Consider the following 19,492-nt stretch of genomic DNA (forward strand, 5'->3'; position numbering starts at 1 on the left):
TCTTGGCATGTTCAGTGCGTATCCCAGGAAATCTCTGGACATTCATGTGGACCATGTACAAGTGTATGTCCACAGGATGAAGAAGTGTACAAAATAAGTATACATTCAGTGGGGGACAGACATCACTATGTGGCATCCATCCCCGGCCTCTGCTGACTGCACACGGAGTGTAATGTTGTCTCCGACAAAATGGACAATTGAAATATCATAAATTCTTTTTTTTTTTCTCTAAAACTTGCATTTTTCAGATGCTGTGACGTGTATGTGGATGAATGAGTCTTGTAACACTATCATCACAGGATCGTCAGACAGGCAGATGTTACTCTGGAAGCTGCAGTACTGAGCTTTTTACATTCCACTTCTCCGGACTTGAAGATTTTAGAAAGCGCTGCTTGTTTTTATGTAACGTCATTGTGTGGTGGCTGAATGTACGAAGCTGCTTCTAAGAAGGTGCCTTGTCCTCCCACTATTCCTGAAAGCCCGTGTCATGTGCCTCTGCCCTTTTAGTTATACGTAACATGTTTACCTACAGGTTTATACAACTGTAAGTTATTGTCTCTAATGTTTCTATCCCCCTTATTTTTTGTCTAGGACACTTTGGGGGGTGGGGGGGTGTCACAGGGTTGTAGTAATGATAGACCAATGCGATGTGAAACACGAAGGAGCAGTGATGCGATTTTGTTTGTTTAGTAAGAGGGCAGGTCCTTCTATTCCGCCATATTGTAACTGTCTGCAGTGTCATATTGGGTTACTGAGCTTTCCTTTTTGTAAAAAAAAAGTTCAGAGAGGACATATCTATGAAGGACGTCATGGCTTTAAAGGGGACCTCAGATTTTTGTATTACATAAAACCAACACTTATTATAGGATTACATTATTATAGGCAGCACATAGAAATATAAATGGGTAATAATAGTAAACTTTATAATATCATTTATTTTATTATATTATTTTTTTATGCTCCTTTCTTCTCCTGCAGTGAGCAGTGTATCTCTGAAGGCCTTTTCAAGTCCATACACAGCAGATAGATTAGGAGAGGAGGATAAGGTGAACTCTTTACATGCCTAGAAAATATGATTCAGCTCTGTAAGGAGATTAGACTATCCAGGGTCTGTAAAGAGTTACATGATTAGAGACTTTATCAGAATCTCCTTATCTAACAGCTGAGGGTGGGTAGAGTAAGCCGACGTATACACTGCAAAAATGTATATTACAATGTTTACTATTATCATCTGCTCTTTGCTTAAAAGGTTAATTGTGCTTCAAGGGTGCAGAACTGAGATTCTGTAGTAGCTGGTGTCAATCTATTGTATGTTGCCCAGTGTTGGTGGACCTTTGCGATTGCTGATCTATCACACACACCAAATGTCTCCATAAATAGGAAATGGATACACTGGTGTCTGCTGGGGCCCCCTGTGTTGTAGACAGAATCTCTGCCTCTCTGGGTGAAGCAAATGTGACAATCAGGTACCACCATGTGTATTCTGTAGTGCTGAACATGATACCATGACCCTGGGCACCACTGAGCAGGTGCTGGGGCTCCATAAGGAAAGGGGAACATGTTTATTGATTCCAGGTTTTATTCCAGTTCCCATATTGGCACTTCCGGTCTTTGGGATAAGGATAGGTGTTTCCCAAGTGTCCATGTTGGAGTTTAAAGGAAATCTCCCGTCAAGATCCAGCCTCATAAACCAGGGAAAACTCATAGATCCAAGAGAGACAGAAACCTTTTGTAATTGGCAGAAGCTTTTTTTTTTTTCTAAGTAGGCAGTGCACGCAACCCCGGATCCTGGGGTCAGAGTTACAAACGAAAGAAGGAACGGCCACAGCATCCAATAAAGTGAAGAAGGTAATAAACCTTTATTCACATGCTGTTTTTTTTGCCCGTGTGAATAAAAGTTTATCACCTTCTTCACTATATTGGATGCTGTGGCTGTTCCTTCTTTCGTTTACTCATAGATCCAGGCACTGTGACTGTGGTAATCTTATATTGGTTATCCATGGTCCTCCTTCTAAAATCAGCTTTAAAATTTATGCTAACAAGCCAGAAGGGATCCTGGGGGTGCTGTGGCTTCAGACTGTCGCTGCTTCAGTAATTCCACCTATACTAACACAGTGGAGAGGAGGGGTGGGGGGGTAGTGCTGCTGTACAATGTAACAGCCTGTGAAGCTGTAGCATGGGGTGGCTCTGGTAACACACCTCCAGAGCCTTTTTGGCTCATTAGCAACATTTTTAAATGAGATTTTGGGTGGAAGGAGGCCATAACAAATACAAGAAAATTAATACAGTCAGTGTCTGAATCTATGAGTAAGTGCCCCTGGTTTATCATGATGGATTTGGATTTACTTTTTAGTCCGGGTTAGTCATAACCTGGACTCTTTTTTTAAATGACGTGTTATATGTGTATTTTAGTAAATATGCGAATTCACTAGAAACTAACCAGAACAGTTTTGTAAAAATGTTTTATTCCTGCTGGAATTGTACAAATAACCTGTTCATTCTCTTGGGAGAGAGAAGTTTTCCTACTCACTGTGACCTATTGACTGGTGGAATCTGGGAAATCTCATAGGAAAACCCTAGAACCACTTGTTGCCTCTCCAACACGAAAAAAAAGGTTGAGAAATTACTGGCAAAGGTGTCTCACACAGGTAACCAATGTAAGACTTGTGTGTCACATGTCCAGAATGCTCGACTCTGATTGGTCACCACAGTGGAAAGCATAGCATCCAGTAACCAATACAAGTTAAACCAAACTAAATTGGTTGCAACATGAAAGGGATTTTTACATGCTCTGATATACTGGTTATACTTGATGGATCCACTTTCCATTTATTCCTCTGGTAGGAGACCTGAAAAGTATTGGAACAAAATATTGTATTTCTATGGGTTCATGCACACAGCTGTGGTTCCACGGCCTCATGTATGAGCTGCCACCCAGGCTACAAATTATAGAGCAGGTTCACTCCTACTCGCTTGTGGCCACAGGAGCCACAGGGTTTATGCACAAATAAATGTGCCGTATGGTGGGCCGATCACACAGGCAGTCCCTGCATTATATAGAAAACTAATACAAGGAACCGCTGCCCTGGTACTGAAATAGTTAATACAGTTCCGGCGCGGGTGTTTGGCCAACAGGCAGAGCGTCCTTGGATATTTCTATATAATGCAGGGACTCGGGTCAATCAAACAGGCTGCACAATGCAGAGGACCCAAGTTTATGTGGATGAGCCCACAAACAGATCCGTTGATTAAGGCCAGTGAAATTTGCACGTTTATAAGTCGGTGGTCTTCTACTGCCCCAGTATCTGGAGGATAATCCGGTGTGGCGTTACACTGTCTAGTCTTTCTTTGCACCACCTACTAGTTGGATTACTTTAAACCTGAATTTGACACAACTTGGGTCACTCCCAATTTGTTGTACCAAATGTAAATAATGTTGATAAATGTGCAGCAAATGACAGCAGATTTTGGTCTTAAGGTAGATACATGTGCCCAAATGTATGGGCTGCAAACAGGGAAAGTGATCTGGCCCCTAGTGTCACCCCATGTCCATAGTAAATGGCTCTCTGCACTGTGGTGACTGCACAATAGACCTCAATGGGGGCTGTGAGACAAAGTTAGTGTGGCTATAGCTCACTGCCTCCATATACTGTTATGTACATGAGGCCTCAATTGGAATTAACTAGTCCCCAAATCATCCCACAGGTAAAAACAGCGCTGTGTCACTATATTTCCCAGTGAGGTACTTTGGGATTGGTTACTCACTATATTGTACCCTGCTCCTGTGTATAGAGGATGGGGCCGCTGGGTTCATGTACAATATTTGGCCTATCCAGCACATGTCCCTCATATGATGCTTTCTTCCTGCAAGATGTAATGTGAAATATCCCAGCTCTTATAGAGCAAAACCTCTATCCTACATTATAATGCAATAAAGGAAAAAAAAAAATACAATATTTTTCAAGAACTTTTCTGCTTTTTATTTCGGTTAAGCACGTCTGGCTTGTATACAAACTATAGAAAGGGTTAAACACATTTGCAAATGTTAGATAATCGTACATCATGTGAAAACACAATACACACATTGATGTGAAACAAGGAACAGCGATATAAAGGGGGGGAGGGGATGTGCAAGTCAGGAACCTGGAGTGTGACCCGAGTCACATGATCCTGGCGACTGTACATTCCAGGTCATGGGTCACATGGGGGGGGGTTACTCTGCTACAATGCACTCATGTAAGGGTCAACAGTGCAAGAAATTAATTGAAGACATCAATTAGCTCATGGACCGTTTCAGGAACGTCCCCATTTGTAAAAGAAGGCAAAATGAGAAGGTTAATAGAGAAGCAGAATATATAACAATGTAACAAGACTGCGCGACTCCACCTGGGAACCATTATTGCTCAATACATTCCCAGAAGACACATGACAGCAAGTGTCACAATTATCCCCCTCCCCCATCCAGCAGCTTCATCTACACACATCACATACTGCAGGGCAGCGTTCACACAGATCACGTGTGTTTACAAGTGGAGTGAGGACCTAACCACACACACAACATTTCCTTCAGCTTCTGACCGGCAGCTTAACGCAGTGCGACCTCCATGCCCCTGCTGGTTTACATGGGGCCCGGACCGGAGTGATGGCAGCGTGGGATGCTAGGAGGGACTGGGCAGGTAAGTAAATGTTTATTTTTTTTTAACCAGCTCCCTCCCGCCCACCAATAGGTTTTTTATGCTGTTGTTGGACAACACCTTTAACAGCTCTGCAGCCATTTAAGGGTGATTTGAGCTCTTCGATCCTACAAAACAAATTACAGGCAAAAATACCACATGGGCAGGACACAAGAGTCCTCCAAGATTATTTCATGACCATTCCAAAAAAAAAAAAAAAATTTAATCAAAACCCAAAACACAAACATAGGAGTCAATTGGTCCTGATAAAAAACAATTTATCAATCTACAAACAGATCTTTTGCACCTTGGGTCATATGTATTGGGTTGGAGAACATGTCTCATTTGGAGTTGCAATGTATTTGATCAGATTTTTGTGTTACCGTATATTGTATGTGGCTTTTTACTCTCATATTTCGTTTTGATTAAATTTGTGATAAACTCGGGGGTTTCTTACTGGTATTTTCAATTGATCGGATCACATTTGTGTTTAAAAGAGTGGAGATTCACTTAAGGCCCTCCCTTAATAAGCAGATAAAAAATGGCCGCAGTCTAACAGCTTTTTAATATTTTTATGAATAGTTTTTAAAAAAATAAGTTTACATTGTGCAACCGTTGTATTATTTTAATCATTTTTTCAACATAAATAGCATCTATAGCAAAAATTGCCATGCAAATATAACATGATTCGTACATAGGAAAATAGCTCTAGAGGATAGAAAATTACAGCGTTTCTCTTGCCATACATGAATATAGTGCATTGTCGCTTTCACTGAACAGACGGTGCAATTCTCATGGCAGAAGGCAAAAAAAAAAAAAATTTATATGCAAAACATCAGTTGTGAGACTAAATAGTAATCAAAATATAGTGTGTAAGTCTCATCCGGCTTTACAGGACTATACGACAGGCTGTAAACAGCTTGTGGAGTAAATGGAAGTTGCACAGATCTCTACCTGGTAAAGGTATATTAGCGGATACTGTATAGAGCCGACAGCAAAGAGCTTTGTTCTTTTATACAACGCACAAGGTCAACATGCAGAAGAAGACACCTTGCTCTCTGCGCATCGTGAAGTCCGTCCTAGCTTGGCCAAGGTTTAAGACTGGGGGTAAAATGGAGGACAATGCCATTAAACCTCTGGGACGGAGTGATCCATTAAGTTCTTCATCACGCTGGAAGCCATTCTGTTGGGGGGAGAGGAAAACATTAGGAGACGGAGTTAAATGTAATACATCACAATACAAACATTCATTATAGACTGTTGGAAACCTAAGTAACCATCATGGGATACAAGACAAATCCACAAAGACTTCCACCAATCACTAAGATGAAGGGGCACAAGCATTGCCCCCTCATTTCTGACTTCCTATGTAATGTATTACTGACTTAACGCCCAATTACTGGCAGATGTCTGGCAAGCTTGAGTTCCAAACCCTTATGCCTTTTTTGGCATCCAATATGGCCGTGGCTTTGGTTCACTGATAGCTTCATTGTATCTACTGTTTCATTAAACATTTTTTGCCACAATTTGTTTATTGAGACCAGGAAAAAAAAAGCAGATAAATAAACTTCCACACCCCTTCCTGGATTTGGAGTTTCAGTTTTCATGCGGATTTACGTGTGAGACCCAAAATTATGGCTGTGCTACACAATATAAAAACCACACTGGAGTTGTGTGCCAAAAATAGGCAATGTTCTCTCTCTGAAGCACGACTGCACCACTGGGGAGAAGGAGTCAGTCCCCAGGGACAGGAAACCCAGGCTTTAAAAATTTCGTAACTCCAACTCCGTGTTTTCAGAGACTGTACAAGACTTAAATATTTTCTTTTCGTTTGGTTAGTCAAAATTCCAGGACCACAACACAAAGTGCACCGCGTGAAGAATATAAAGATGTGAGGAAAGAAAAGAGGAACCTAAGTGTTGCTGTTGTGGTTCAGTGAAAAAAAAAAAGTTACCCTTGAGTAATTACCGATTACCCCTCACCATGACAGCACCAGCGGAGAGAACAGCCTAGAAGACCATAGAGGATAGAACCCTATGTTCAAAGGAAAGTTCCTGAAAGTGACAGAAAAAACTGGGGGGAGAGGGCCAAGTGGCTGCTCGATGGATCTCACTAATGAAGACTTCCCTTAATTCATCTAAAGACATAAAAAAGGATCTAGAAAATGGGCTCTTAGTCCTACAGGCACAGGTAGGCTGAGACTATGGCCAGTTTGGCAGAAAAACAAGCAGAGAGAGGGCACATGCTGGTTTGGACTACCATCTCACTGAAAACACCTCATACACCCTGGGGGATCCAGGGAACAGAACTTTCAGACCTGCCCGTTTTTCCAGGTAGCAAATAAGTCTACATTTGGTGTTCCCAGGAGGTGGGCAATACTTAGAGAAATCTTTCTTTTTAGGCATCATTCAGTCTGCCACTTTGTACCGCAGTAAGGTAGCTTATATGTTGTTCTGCTAGGGAAAATTTCAAAAGTTAGATGCATAAAAGATGAACTCTTGGCGACACCTTATCGATTCAGGAAAACTACTGCGGTGTTGTATTTTCACATCGGAGAGAAGATCTTCCTAGAATGGTGTGGCCCACGCACCCTGAAAAAGATGACACCCTGACTCAGCGCCTCATCCCCAGGAGCTCATGTCGGTAGTCAGGGTTAACTGTTCTTTTTGTTGCCACAAACAAGATTCCTTAACCAGTTCCCTAGGGATTATAGTACTGCTTTGGGCAGAAGAATCTTCGATTCCATCCCTTCCCACATTCTGAGCATGTGTAGTTGTAGATGGCCATGGTTCTATGCCTAAGGAATGGATGGAATGGCAGTTGTAGAGAGACCTAGAACCAACATTACATATGGCAATAGACCCTGCACTGCCACCTGAATCTTTTGGACTTTTTCCACTGGTAGAAAGGACCGCTGACATCTGGAATCTAAATAGATTCCTATTAAAAAAAAGTCTTGGATTTTGATGAAATGAGAGAAGACTTTTTTGTATTTACCAACCAACCAAACTAGAATCTGCTGCACCCTGATTAATTGGGATGAGACAGCTTCCTCTGATTTCCCTACAAGGAGGAAATCATCCAGGTAAGGGATAAAAATACCGACGTATAAAGGACACCATTTCGGACACTTACTTCTTCAATAACCTTGGGATTATTGTGATCCTAAAGGGCATTGCCCTGAACTGTAGGTGGGTCGGGATGCCTTCCATAAATAATGCTATGCTGAGGCATTTCTGGAAGGAAGGATGTACCGGAACATGATCATTAAGTGTCAGATTAATCAACTGAAACCTAAATGGAAACGTTGAAATGGGCAATAAATTTGTTGTTCATGGATTGATTTTCGAACTTTTCAATTAACAAAGACATGTTTAGCGGGAAAGGTCCTTCTGCACTTCTTGAAATGAAATGGGGTCAAAACCCACCCCTGTTTGTCATAACCTTAACATTGAATCTTGGAGGGCGTAGAGAGAAAAATGTCAGCCTTAGGCCCTCCCGTATAATACCTACTACCAACTTGCTGATGGATATTTTCTTCCATTCTGGGTAAAAAAAGAGCCTGCGTCCCACAGGTCCTCTGGCGTCATTGTTGGCTGGGTCTTTTGTATGGTTCTGAGGGCTGATTAAACATGAAGCCCATTGGGATAAAAAAGAAGGTGGTTGGAAGTTCTCAAAAAAACTGAGGATTCTGGGTAGAGCCTATAAAAAGACCTATGCAGAGTTCCCTGGGTTCTTGGAATTCCCTTTCTGTTATCCGAGGCTCTGTCTTAGATCTTCTCTAGGGTGGACCTGAGGAGGAACTCCCCTCCCTATGGGATGGCACATGGAAGCTCTTAGATGCCAAATCTCTATTCCATTTCTTTTGCCAGATGGCCCTTCTGTCTGAGTTCGAAAGGGCAGAGGATCCAGCCGACAGTTTGAGGACATCTACTGAGCAGAGGTAATAAATAACAGAGCTTCCCTCGGAGTATCTCCTTTCACCTTTTCCTCCAACTTAGAAAGCCATATAAATAGAGAGATCTTGCCACACATGAAGAAGCATTAATATTGGGTCTGAAGGTCAATGACGAGACTTCCCTCTTCAAGAAGCCACTCTGCTTTAACAGCCCACAAGTTGTACAAAGGCTTGCAAATAACAAATTACATGAGAATATATTGCATTAGGGAAACCTTAACCCTTTTATGACCCGAGACGTAATAGCACGTCACAGGTCGGCTGCGGGTGCATGGAGAGGGCTCATGGGCCGAGCCCTCTCCATAGCCGTTAACACCCAGGCTCGGTGCTAGCCGTTAACCCGTGCATCGTCGCCAGCAAAGGGCCATCTTGTCGAGGATCGTCGCTCCCTGTGACGTCATCAGGGAGCGGCGATCGGTCTCCATGAGGCCGTCTCGTTTTAACCCTTTAATTACAATGTGCTACCAGCACATTGTAATGAATGAGGAGGAAAATCCCCCATATACTGCCATACTGTATACTGCCATATTGGCAGAAGATGGCAAAATCAAAAAAAAAACAAAACTTTTGTACAGGAGGTTTTAACTTTTGTAAATGCATGAAAACATTATAAAACCTATACAAGTTTGGTATCTCCGTAATGGTAGTGACCCAAAGCATAAAGTAGACATGTCATTTGGGGCGAACAGTGAAAGCCGTAAAATCCAAGCCCACAAGAAAACGTTGCAAATGCGGTTTTTCACCATTTTCACTGCATTTGGAATTTTTTTCCCGCTTCCCAGTACACGACATGGAATATTAAATGCCATCACTATGAAGTGCAATTTGTTACGCAAAAAATAAGCAGTCACACAGCTCTTTATGTGGAAAAATAAAAAAGTTAGATTTTTGAAAGTGGCGAGTGAAAAAACTAAAAAGGGCCAGGTTGTTAAGGGTTAAAGGGCTAAGAAATGAGGGAAACCTTGTAATGTAAATATAAACCTGTATTATATAGCTGTACACTGTGCTATTAGTAAGGATGGGCGAAGCCTCATCTGTACAGAGACAAGCAGTCTAAAGGTTTTCTCAAAGTTTGTGCAGGCCGAAGCCGAAATTTGCACAGGATCTAACTTACCTTTTCACCATGTGGTCAAAAATATAGGCCGGCATTACAGTCAGGGTCACCACGTTTGGAGAGCTGGCCAGCATGTCAGCAACTTGGGAATCCTGTACAAACACAGTAACAATGAGCTATTCAGAAAATGGGACAGCCATGTCCATAGCATCTCACCATAAATATCAATATGTTCTACATATCACACCCTAGTGTACACTGTCAGGGGGCTATGTAGTCACATGTAAAAAAGCTTAACATTCTGCTTTTGCCTTAATCTGAAAAAACAGGTCACATTAACCTCTTTACGACTGGTAACCTGGTGACAGATTCCCTGTAAATATGCGAGATAATATCTATGAAGCTGCTGATCTGCCCTTGTGAAACCAAGAGATCACTAATACCAATGATACCTTCAGTCCAATGACATTCTGGCCATTGACTTCGCACAGGTTGTGCTCGGTGAGGAGGCCATTCCTTGCAGCGGAGCTGTCCTTGACGATGGAAGTTATTTTGCCATTTTTGAAGATGAACCCGACGTGTCCACTGCTGTCTTTGTGCATTGTGATGGTGCGTTCAAATGGCCTAAAACAAAGTGCAATAAACTCAACGTCAACTCTACAGCCAAGTGATACAAGATTACACCAGACTTAAAAGGGTGCTGTAAGTTTTGGGAACCTTGGAGGGAAGGTATAGTCTTACAAGGCAGGTATTGTCCCCACTGCTTATATCAGCAAGTATGTACTCAGTAAGAGCAATGTCACTACTGTCTTATACAATACTCTCTACCAACCTGTCTCTGACCACCATATTAATCCGGTCCCCTCCAGCTTGCTTCAGAAATTTATGGGACTTATCCGAGCTCCAGCCGGCACAATTTTCACCATTAATCTGAAGAACTTGATCACCAAACTTGAGACCAGCTAAAGCTGCTGGAGAGTTGGCTTGTACCAGCTGCACAAAAATACCCTGAAATACAAAGTTAACTTTTTTTTTTAAAGGCAAAGTGAAACAACAAAGCCCAAGTGTCGTGGGGTACTGACAGATTCTTCACTTACATTGTCAATGGACTTAAGGCGGAGGCCGATCTTCCCATCCTGGTCCTTACACAATATAACTTCCCGCAGTCCCTGCTTGATCTCTGCCCTGCGCACTCCCAGGTCACTTCCACTTACAGGGGCCACCATGTTATTTATGGCTGATGGTCTGGCTACCTGCATCTAGAGAAACAAAAGATAATATATGTTAAAAAATAGAGCCATTGGTATTGATGCAAGTATTCCAAAGGGAATGGGTCACTAACTTTCCTCTTCTAAAAATCTAGAAAGTGAAACAGATAATCTACAATCCGAAAATAAAATTGAGTTATTTTACCATTCTGACCATGACTGACTTGCCACCCATAAAAAGGCACTAGGAGCTGTTAACTAAAGTAACAGACACAGCAGTGTGACACTGCTAGTGTTATCTGAACCCTCCAATAAAGTTAGCAGACACTGCTGCGCTGTACAATAGGAACACCAGACTGCGCTGGAAGAGGTCGGGCATATTCATGAGGGGGCAGGACGCATGAAGCCCGGGGCGGTCCGGGGAAGTAGCAGCGCCTCGGTCTGCCCCCTCATGAATGCACCCGATCGCTTACAGCGTGGTCTGGCGTTCCTATTGTACAGCGTGGCAGTGTCTGCTAGCGTTATCGGAGGGTTACGATAACACTGCTGTGTTGTAGCACTAGTAAACGCTTACTTTAGTGATGGATTTCCATGTATAAGTCAGGTGTTATTTGTGACTTTGTTGGCGCTAATACACCATGTATAGTAAAGCTTTCAGTTCTGGCAGTGCTCCAAATCAAAAAGAAGGCCTTGCTGCGATTAGCTCCGAGGTCTTTCACATAAGGAGCAGGCAGATATCCTCACAGAACACTATACTATCACTTACCCCAGCTGAAGGCACCATGGACATATTCTTGTGGATTTCACCTTCATTCAAACTTAATCCCATGTACTGAGAAAGCTCGGGGTACAGTCTGGGGTACAAGCCTAGACAAAAACCAAGACAACATTAATGCATCTGTCAATATAGAAGCACAACATGCAGCAGCCTATAAATGTAATGCTGTGAGTACACTACAAACACAAAGGAAAGTAGGGACAAGTCTTTCTCCACTATTAATGAAAAATCATCAATGATTTCCCAACTGCTTTTGGAACTTAATAGTTGTAGGGCAAGTCCTCAATATCAGATTGTTTCATAAACAGAGAATGGAAACTGAAGCAGAAAGTTCTGTTCTCAGTGTAGTGACTGGACCAAATCACTGAGGCTAAATGAATGATCTGCAGTAACCGGATCTGACCACGAGAAAGGAGCTGCCTGCTTCCCGTCCCTGAAAAGTTATATGTGGTGGTGTTGGACCCACTGTACAAATAGCAGAGGGTCACTTACTGATGTTACATTAAGTCATGTGCTGCTATCGGGATTAAATTAAAGCTAAACCCTTGAAGTTATGTTTTAATTTATTTTAGAAATGAATCGAGAAGGAGATACAAATAAACTTTGTAATATTCTCCTGTCACCCAGAATAAACCTCTAGGACAGTGTTGGTGAACCTAAGGGATGGGTGCCAGAGGTGGCACTCAGAGTCCTCTCTGTGGGCACTCAGAATGTCATCCCAGTACAGAGTTTGGTAGACAGGACTCAAAGCCTTCTCCTGAAGACCAGGATGTGCTCTGCGAAGTGCTATTTCAAAGCGACACATCCTTGGCTGCCTGAGACTGTGTAAAGAGTGCATAGGAATGGACTATCATTGGACCTCCTCCAGGCCCCTTGATTCTTCTTGTTCAGGGGACACTGGAGTGAAGCTACAATAATAATACAACATTTTTTTTCCTCCTTTCTACTGTGTTGGTATCCGCAGGAAACCAATACGATTGAAAGCTGTGACAGAGCAGGGACCAATAAGTTACTACTTAAATTGCCACATTGGCACTTTTTAATAAATGAATGGGTTTCAATTGTAATTCGGGCAATCATTCTCCAAAAGGTTCGCCATCACTGCTCTAGGTAAGCAGCTCCCTAGCCCTACCCCAGTAATAGCAGTGTTTAATCGCTAGCTTTATGGAACATACCGATAAGCTAGCAAACACTGCAGTACATAGCCCTCCAGCACTGGACAAAGATTACAGGGACCTCCCCTCCCACACCACATGCTGGCGGTGACAGCCAGGCTTCAAGCTGCAGTCACCGCCTCATGAATACGCTGGGTAGTGCAGGATTTGCTAGCGCTAACGTTGCTTTTACACTGCGTTTTGTAAACGCAAATGTTAATAGTAATGTAATTAGGCTAATCACCTCATCTCAGCTGTAATGCGTTTCAAAACGCAATGAAAACGCAACCAAAACGCACCGTGTGACAGTGCCCTAAAGTATCTTCTCTGTACCCTTTTCTGCTTTCTCCTGTAGAGAGCAGTGTATATGAAAGCCTTTTGAGATTCCAGCCACTTGATACATAAGAAGTGTAATTTATACATCTTTGTATTCCTATTTGCCTGTATTACTCAGCTCTAAGAGGAGATTACAGAGTGTCCCTGGACAGTGTACAGAGTTCATTCATTAGACACTATCAGGCCCCTCTATCTTTCAACATGTGAATGCTTGGTAACAATATGTAGGGGACTGTAAAGGTGGATGTATGAGAGAGAGAGAGAGAGAGAGATACACACACACGTCCACCTTTTTTGAACGAGAGAGAAAATCGTCCTGACTAGACAATACCTCCATGTGGAGCTGCAGATGAGGATCCTGAAGCCTCTGATAAAATTGCTGGAGTTGCTGGATTTGTTGCAAACACCGTCTGAGCCTGAAATACATTAAATTCATGTTTTGATAAACCATATCAATTTTCATCTAAAGAGATCACATGTCTCTGTAGGACTTTGTACTCTGGGTGGGACTTTACAACATGCCCTGTATATCTATTACATCTCCACACTCCTAGTACAAGCAAGATGTAGAGTAGGAAGGAGTAGGGCGGATTTCTGAGGCATCCTATGTGGGGGAGGGGAAGGAGGAGACATTTCCAGCTTATCAGCAATAGGAGAAAATGGAGACAAGTCAGCTGTTCGGGTGACAATAGCCATCATTGTCCATTCTTGGCAGACAAGGTCATACATTACTAATGCAAATCTAATCGATCCATTAGGAGTTAAAAAGGTCCCCATTTAATATACTAATGGACCAATTTACCAGTCCAAGAGGATCCCAGGCACACAGACATTTCTGTATACACAAGGACCCATTGAATTATTCATCTCAGGCCCTGGCTGCCTTCCACTGCTCTCTATTCTCTCCTTATAGAACAGAATCACAACTTTTACATGGCCCCTCATTCCCATGGAAAAACCTTAGTATCTCACGTTGTGTAGTGCATGACGGACTCTCTATAGTGGATGACATAACTTATTACATAGTTGGTGACCCTGTTCCTGTACAGTCTAATCTGAATGTAGCATGTTATAGAGCAGGTTTTAGATAGGTTTATGATTAAATATAAAACAATATAATACAAGTTGTGTAGTTTGAGAGAAGATTTGGCATCTCCACCATAACATGTTGGCTAAAGAGCAGATCCCCCCCCCCCCCCCGTTAAACATGTCAGGTTTCTTTAACTAAATTATTGTTGTGTGCTCCAGACATCCATGTGATAATGATTCCAGTACTGTATATGTTTTCCTGTAAGACTTTATATGGTCAGCTCCATTCTTAGACCACAGCTGCCTACAAGCTTCATTCACAGATATGACGGCTGACTACAGCCTAATGTGTATAGAGGCCTACAAGCTACTCCCAAAACTGAAAAGTGGATGAAATTACATTGGACATACTGCACCCTCATGGCCTGTAGATCTCATGGTCTTGTCAGTAGACACCATTAAAAAAATACCATTAAAGGAAATTTACCACCAGGATAAAGAATTGTAAACCAAGCACACTGACATACTGGTGAGTGCCCACTCTGGCAGGTTCATCTTTTCTTTAAGCTTCTTAGGACCTTGTTTTAACAATAAAAATGTTCACAAATTATGCAAATGAGCCTCCGGGACTCCAGACTTTATTGATGTCAATGGAGCTTGAAGCCCCGAAGTCTCATCTGTATGATTTTTAAAACCTCTTTTTCTTAAAAACAAAGGCATACGAAGCTACAAGAAGAGCAGCTTCTGCCGGAGTGGCAGAATGTCAGTGTGCTTGGTTTACAATCCTTCATCCTGGTGGTAGATTTTCTTTAAAGCTAAATTCACACCTGTGTTTGGCAGGTTCCATTAAACATTCCATTTGTGAAAAAATTAGCGCATAATTTTTTCCCCACTATAAATAATAGAAGGTAATTAAAGATACAATGAAGTCTCTGGGAAACAGCCGACTTTCCGCTCACAGTTACGATTTCCTAAAAATGAGGCAGTGTAACAGAAAGCCCAATGCAGGTGTGAATTGAGCTCAAGATATATAACATAACAACATCTTCCACGATAATACAGATAATTTACCTCCATCTCCTTTCGATACAAGGTTTTAGGCAGATAAAACTGAATGGTACATACCTGGATGACCTTGTCAACCTTCAGGTCCTCAAGTGATGGGTACAAAGACATTATGGATCCTCCTGTTATAAAAAACAAAAAACATAGAAATCCATTATTATTCATGGAATATATGAACTACAGCCACTAAGTATAAAGTACTAAATCCTCTAGTGCACTTATCTTTTACTACTTTCATACCTTAGTTATTTCAACAAATTTTGTGCATCAGTTATTGTGAGCCAATACCAGGAATGGAGACTACACAGAGATAAGGGATATACACAACACCATATTTAGAGTGAAAGTACAATAATGCAGAAGAGAAGTAAAGCGTATGACAGGATTAGTGAGATCAGCAGATCACATGCAGATGACAGTCATATGACGCCCCGCACATTACATCACAGCCATATACAAATCCGGGAAATTCCCACCAGTCCTGAGAGCTCCATACATTGTAATAGATACTATGGTAGCACCACATATCCAAAGGGATAAGAAGTCACTTATCAGAACATTAGAAAACAATAAGCCTGGGATCATTGCCAAAAACTGATGACTGCTATGTAAATCCAGTTTTGGGCCTCACATACTAATATATAATGAGAAAGAAACCTCAGAGCTACAAGACACAATAGGTTGGAAGTGCGTAGACGGGGCATGGCGGCGGGGGCCATCCACTGTTATAACCCCATAGGCAAGCACATGACATTGCCCCAGGATATATAACATTTATATCAAATATAATTTTTTATATCTATTTGTAAGAACATATAAATTGCTTTCAGAAAACAATGCAAAAGTATTTTACTGTGCAATCTCCAGACACGTCCTGCACAAGGTAGTGACCACCATTATGAAAGCAGAAGCTCATGTATATCACATGCTACTTGTCTGCATCCAGTTTCTAAGGTGTTTGGGTAGCGAGGGGTTAGGGGTATAGGAGAGTGGATATGATGTGCAAGTTGGGGCCAGCATAGTTTGGCCTAAAAGCTAATAAAGGAATCTGAGCACTCTGAGACTAGTCTAAGCCTTCAATAAAAGCTGCTGGCCGGTGCCTCAAGGCTTTTGTCCTTTACATTGAAAGGTTGGAATTTGTAAGTGAAAATACCAGCAACAATTGTCAGGCACTTTACACTGTGAATGGGGTTTGGTTTATTTACTATTCCCCCCACCAGTCTGCACCCAGTCATAAATGGGAAATGTGAGACACTAAACCACCCACAGGTCCTTTTAGATCAGTGGTTTGGTGTCTAAGGCTGGGTTCACACTTGGCTTTTACTATACGCCCAGCGGCATATACACTGAGTGTACCCATTGGACATGTACTGACAGACGGGGGCATAGTGGAGGTAATAGAAGCCTAGGAGAATCAGGTGCAGTATACAGACGGTCCCCTACTTAAGAACATCCTACTTACAGACAGCCCCTAGTTACAAACGGACCTCTGGATGTTGGCAATTTACTGTACATTAGCCCTAGGCTCAGTCAGGGCACTATTAATAGGTCAATAACATAAACCTGGAAAATCCCTTTAAAACCATAATAACACAAATGGCTTTTTCTACATAAATCATGTCCATTATATTACATTGCAAAAGCTGGACCCTCACAAATTGTAGAATATGAAGGGAAGCATCCCATGTAGACCCAGCCTAAACAGTTTTACCAGGATTATAACATGCACAGACTATCCATAGAGTAAGACATTAACATTATGCTCACACTCAGCTGATGGATCAGGCAAACAATGTTGTGCTTCAGCACTGAGCTGCAGTACCAAGCGCTGCCACTACAAAATACCAGGCACAGTGATGTACAAACAATGAAGGGACACAGTGCTAACCTTTGGATCAGCTAGTGCCAGGAGCCCCTCCCTTCCCAAGAGGATATTGTGGGTTATCCCAAAGACATGTCCATTAATATCCAGGAAGACCAGTAGTACAGATAGTCTATGATATGTTCTGATCAGACCCTCCTATGTTCTGTTATCCACAATACAAATACTACATTAGATTATTTCTGGAAGGTCTGTAGACCTGGTCAGGATCTCAGGAAGTGCTGCAGTTTCGTTTCTCTGGTTCTGTTTGCTTTTCTGGTGTGTTCCAGTTCTCATACTTTCCGCCCTAGTTCTCCAGTACATGTCCTGGGTGCCCTCCGCCCTCCTGGGATCTGAACTGTAATGTCTTGTATGATTTGTACACGTACCCTATGATGTGTACAGCGCTGCGGAACATGATGGCGCTATATAAATAAAGCTTTACTAGTATATGAGCTGAATGTGACCATTCTACTTTGCTGCATTTAGATGTGAGGGTGCGTCATGAATTTCAGGAAGCCCTGATGTAATAGAAGGGGCCTAACCTTACATTTCCTGAAATCTGGGGAAAACCCTTTGTGGGAAATGGGTCCATTTGTTTTCATGATCAGTAATGGACACTTTGTTTGAGAACATTATAAAAGGAAAGGTCCTGCCAGGTACTGAAGGGTCTCCAGACCAGGAACCACATGTGGATGAATAGGGGTGTCTTTTTTTCCCAACCGCTAACACTAAATTGTGTGTGAACATATCCCGATTCAGACGGAGATCAGTCAGAGATGCATCCACAACCCCAATCCATACGGGAAGGTGGAACAGGCGGACAATTGGAGATAACTCCCATCATTGGTCTACAGGCCCATATCGCCACGGACCAAAGGGGTGTAATAGGTACAACGTACACACAAACCAAAACACAGGATTCCCCTTAAAGGGGTGCAGCAAAGGTTACCATTTTAAAGGGGATAATAGAGTAATAGAAACAAAAAGAGTAATAGAAAGGTAAGGACTATATTAGGGTGAGTGATGCGCAGGTAGGAGGGGATGAGGGGTTTCCGGCCCCCGGGGTGGATGCGCCCTGTTGCCCCATAATGGGTGCTGCCTGTAGATGGGGCAGAACTTGTTATAGGCAGAGAGTTGTCTCAGGGCAGAAGTGTCCAGAACTTCTGGTGGTCACCTCATGGCGAGGCATGGGAGCAGCCCCGGAGCTGGAGGGACACCCGGGTGTGTGGACGTGGGTCAGGAGGAGAAGGCAGACGCCACACCTGGTGCTGGGACAGGGCGACCTGGTGCTGGGACAGGGCGGCCTGCTCCCGGGACACTGACCACACACATACACATATATACACCGCCCCGGGCCACACACGTACCATACACGCACCTACCTTCCTCCACGGGCAGATAACGGAGACACCGGGACCGTTACTCTCAGAGCGACAGCAGGAAACGGCCGGACAGCGGCGGAGAGAGTGACGTCACACGGCTGCGGTTTCACTAGAAGACAAAGCGCGTACCGGGGCGGAGTCAGGGGGAAGGGGGCGTCAACCGGAGACGTCACTCAAGAGCTAAGGCTCTCGTGACTGTTGCCATGGGCGACAGGAAGTGGAAGGAGGAGGAGTGGGCGGGGGCTCGCCTCTGACGTCATAAGACACGTCACTTGTTGTGACAGACTTTCACTTTGTGGAGTTTCAGGGCGGGAAGATCACGCGTCCTGTTATCTCTCTTCACAGGGCTACGTGTGCAAGTGACCAGTGTGAAAGGTGCAAGTATGGACCCCATATAACTTTACAGTGTGCAACTTTAGTAATGTATGAATGGAGAGACGCTCCAGGAGAATTAGAGGGGTCTTACGTTTGTTTTCAGACTCCTGAGCGCCATTGAGTATTCTCAGTAGCATCCACCACTATATACAGTAGCCCTCATGTGCCAAAAACACCCGTACTAATCATAGGAAGACCCAGAAAAAATCCAAACCTCTCAAATGCAGTGAGTGAGTGTGCCGCACCCACGGATTGTCCTTCCTTATCTACTCCATTAGAGCCGCCATCACTGTGTCATGTCTGCCAGCCACATGTGTCGTGTTTACCACGCAGACGTCTTATATTCTTCACCTTGACCCTTACAGAGTTATCCTTCTGCTACCACTTGGAATAACAGCGCTCCTGGCTGGCAAATTTTGTCCCCCCTCCTTTTGCTACACATGAATTTCCCATCTTATGTTAGCCGTGTGGTGTAGTAGCAGTAGTTCATGTTTAAGACTATGAAGGGCCCTGGGCGGTAAGGAGATTGTGGCATCCCTATTGCTCTAGAGCAGAGATGGTGAACCTTTTAGAGACAGAAGGGGTCATTTACTAAGGGCCCGATTTGCGTTTACCC

The 19,492-nt window shown here is 43.0% G+C and overlaps 2 protein-coding genes across 5 annotated transcripts in view; one reads left to right on the forward strand and one right to left on the reverse strand.

Annotated features, from left to right (window-relative positions):
- The window catches only part of NSMAF (neutral sphingomyelinase activation associated factor), a 48,718-nt gene extending 43,849 nt beyond the window's left edge, over positions 1–4,869 (forward strand). The window contains exon 31 of the mRNA XM_072151849.1: positions 249–4,869. Coding sequence (XP_072007950.1) covers positions 249–343 — 95 coding nt within the window. The 3' untranslated portion in view covers positions 344–4,869. The remainder of the gene's footprint in view (positions 1–248) is intronic.
- A 414-nt stretch (positions 4,870–5,283) lies between these two features.
- SDCBP (syndecan binding protein) lies at positions 5,284–18,687 on the reverse strand. Of its 4 annotated transcripts, none has more exons than XM_072151852.1 (9): positions 18,498–18,687; positions 15,316–15,377; positions 13,493–13,577; positions 11,660–11,760; positions 10,783–10,944; positions 10,518–10,693; positions 10,138–10,309; positions 9,746–9,837; positions 5,284–5,856 (listed from the first exon to the last, which is right to left on the reverse strand). In XM_072151852.1, the coding sequence occupies exons 2-9, from the start codon at positions 15,364–15,366 to the stop codon at positions 5,802–5,804; spliced, it is 894 nt and encodes a 297-aa protein (XP_072007953.1). In that variant the 5' UTR covers positions 15,367–15,377; positions 18,498–18,687; the 3' UTR covers positions 5,284–5,801. The 4 variants fall into 4 exon arrangements, with proteins under 4 accessions (XP_072007953.1, XP_072007954.1, XP_072007951.1 ...); XM_072151853.1 differs by having other exon boundaries at positions 18,487–18,687; XM_072151850.1 differs by having other exon boundaries at positions 18,502–18,685.
- Positions 18,688–19,492: the final 805 nt, after the last annotated feature.

Source organism: Engystomops pustulosus, chromosome 5 (genome assembly GCF_040894005.1).
Source record: "Engystomops pustulosus chromosome 5, aEngPut4.maternal, whole genome shotgun sequence".
Lineage (NCBI taxonomy): Eukaryota > Metazoa > Chordata > Amphibia > Anura > Leptodactylidae > Engystomops > Engystomops pustulosus.

Coding starts and splice junctions, on each gene's coding strand:
- SDCBP (XM_072151852.1), bottom strand. CDS start 15,366: ATGTCTTTGTACCCATCACTTGAGGACCTGAAGGTTGACAAGGTCATC. Junction 11,761..13,492: donor ATCTGCAGCTCCACATGGAG/GTATTGTCTAGT, acceptor GTTTTTGTCTAG/GCTTGTACCCCAGACTGTAC. Junction 10,694..10,782: donor GCCTTAAGTCCATTGACAAT/GTAAGTGAAGAA, acceptor TTTGTATTTCAG/GGTATTTTTGTGCAGCTGGT.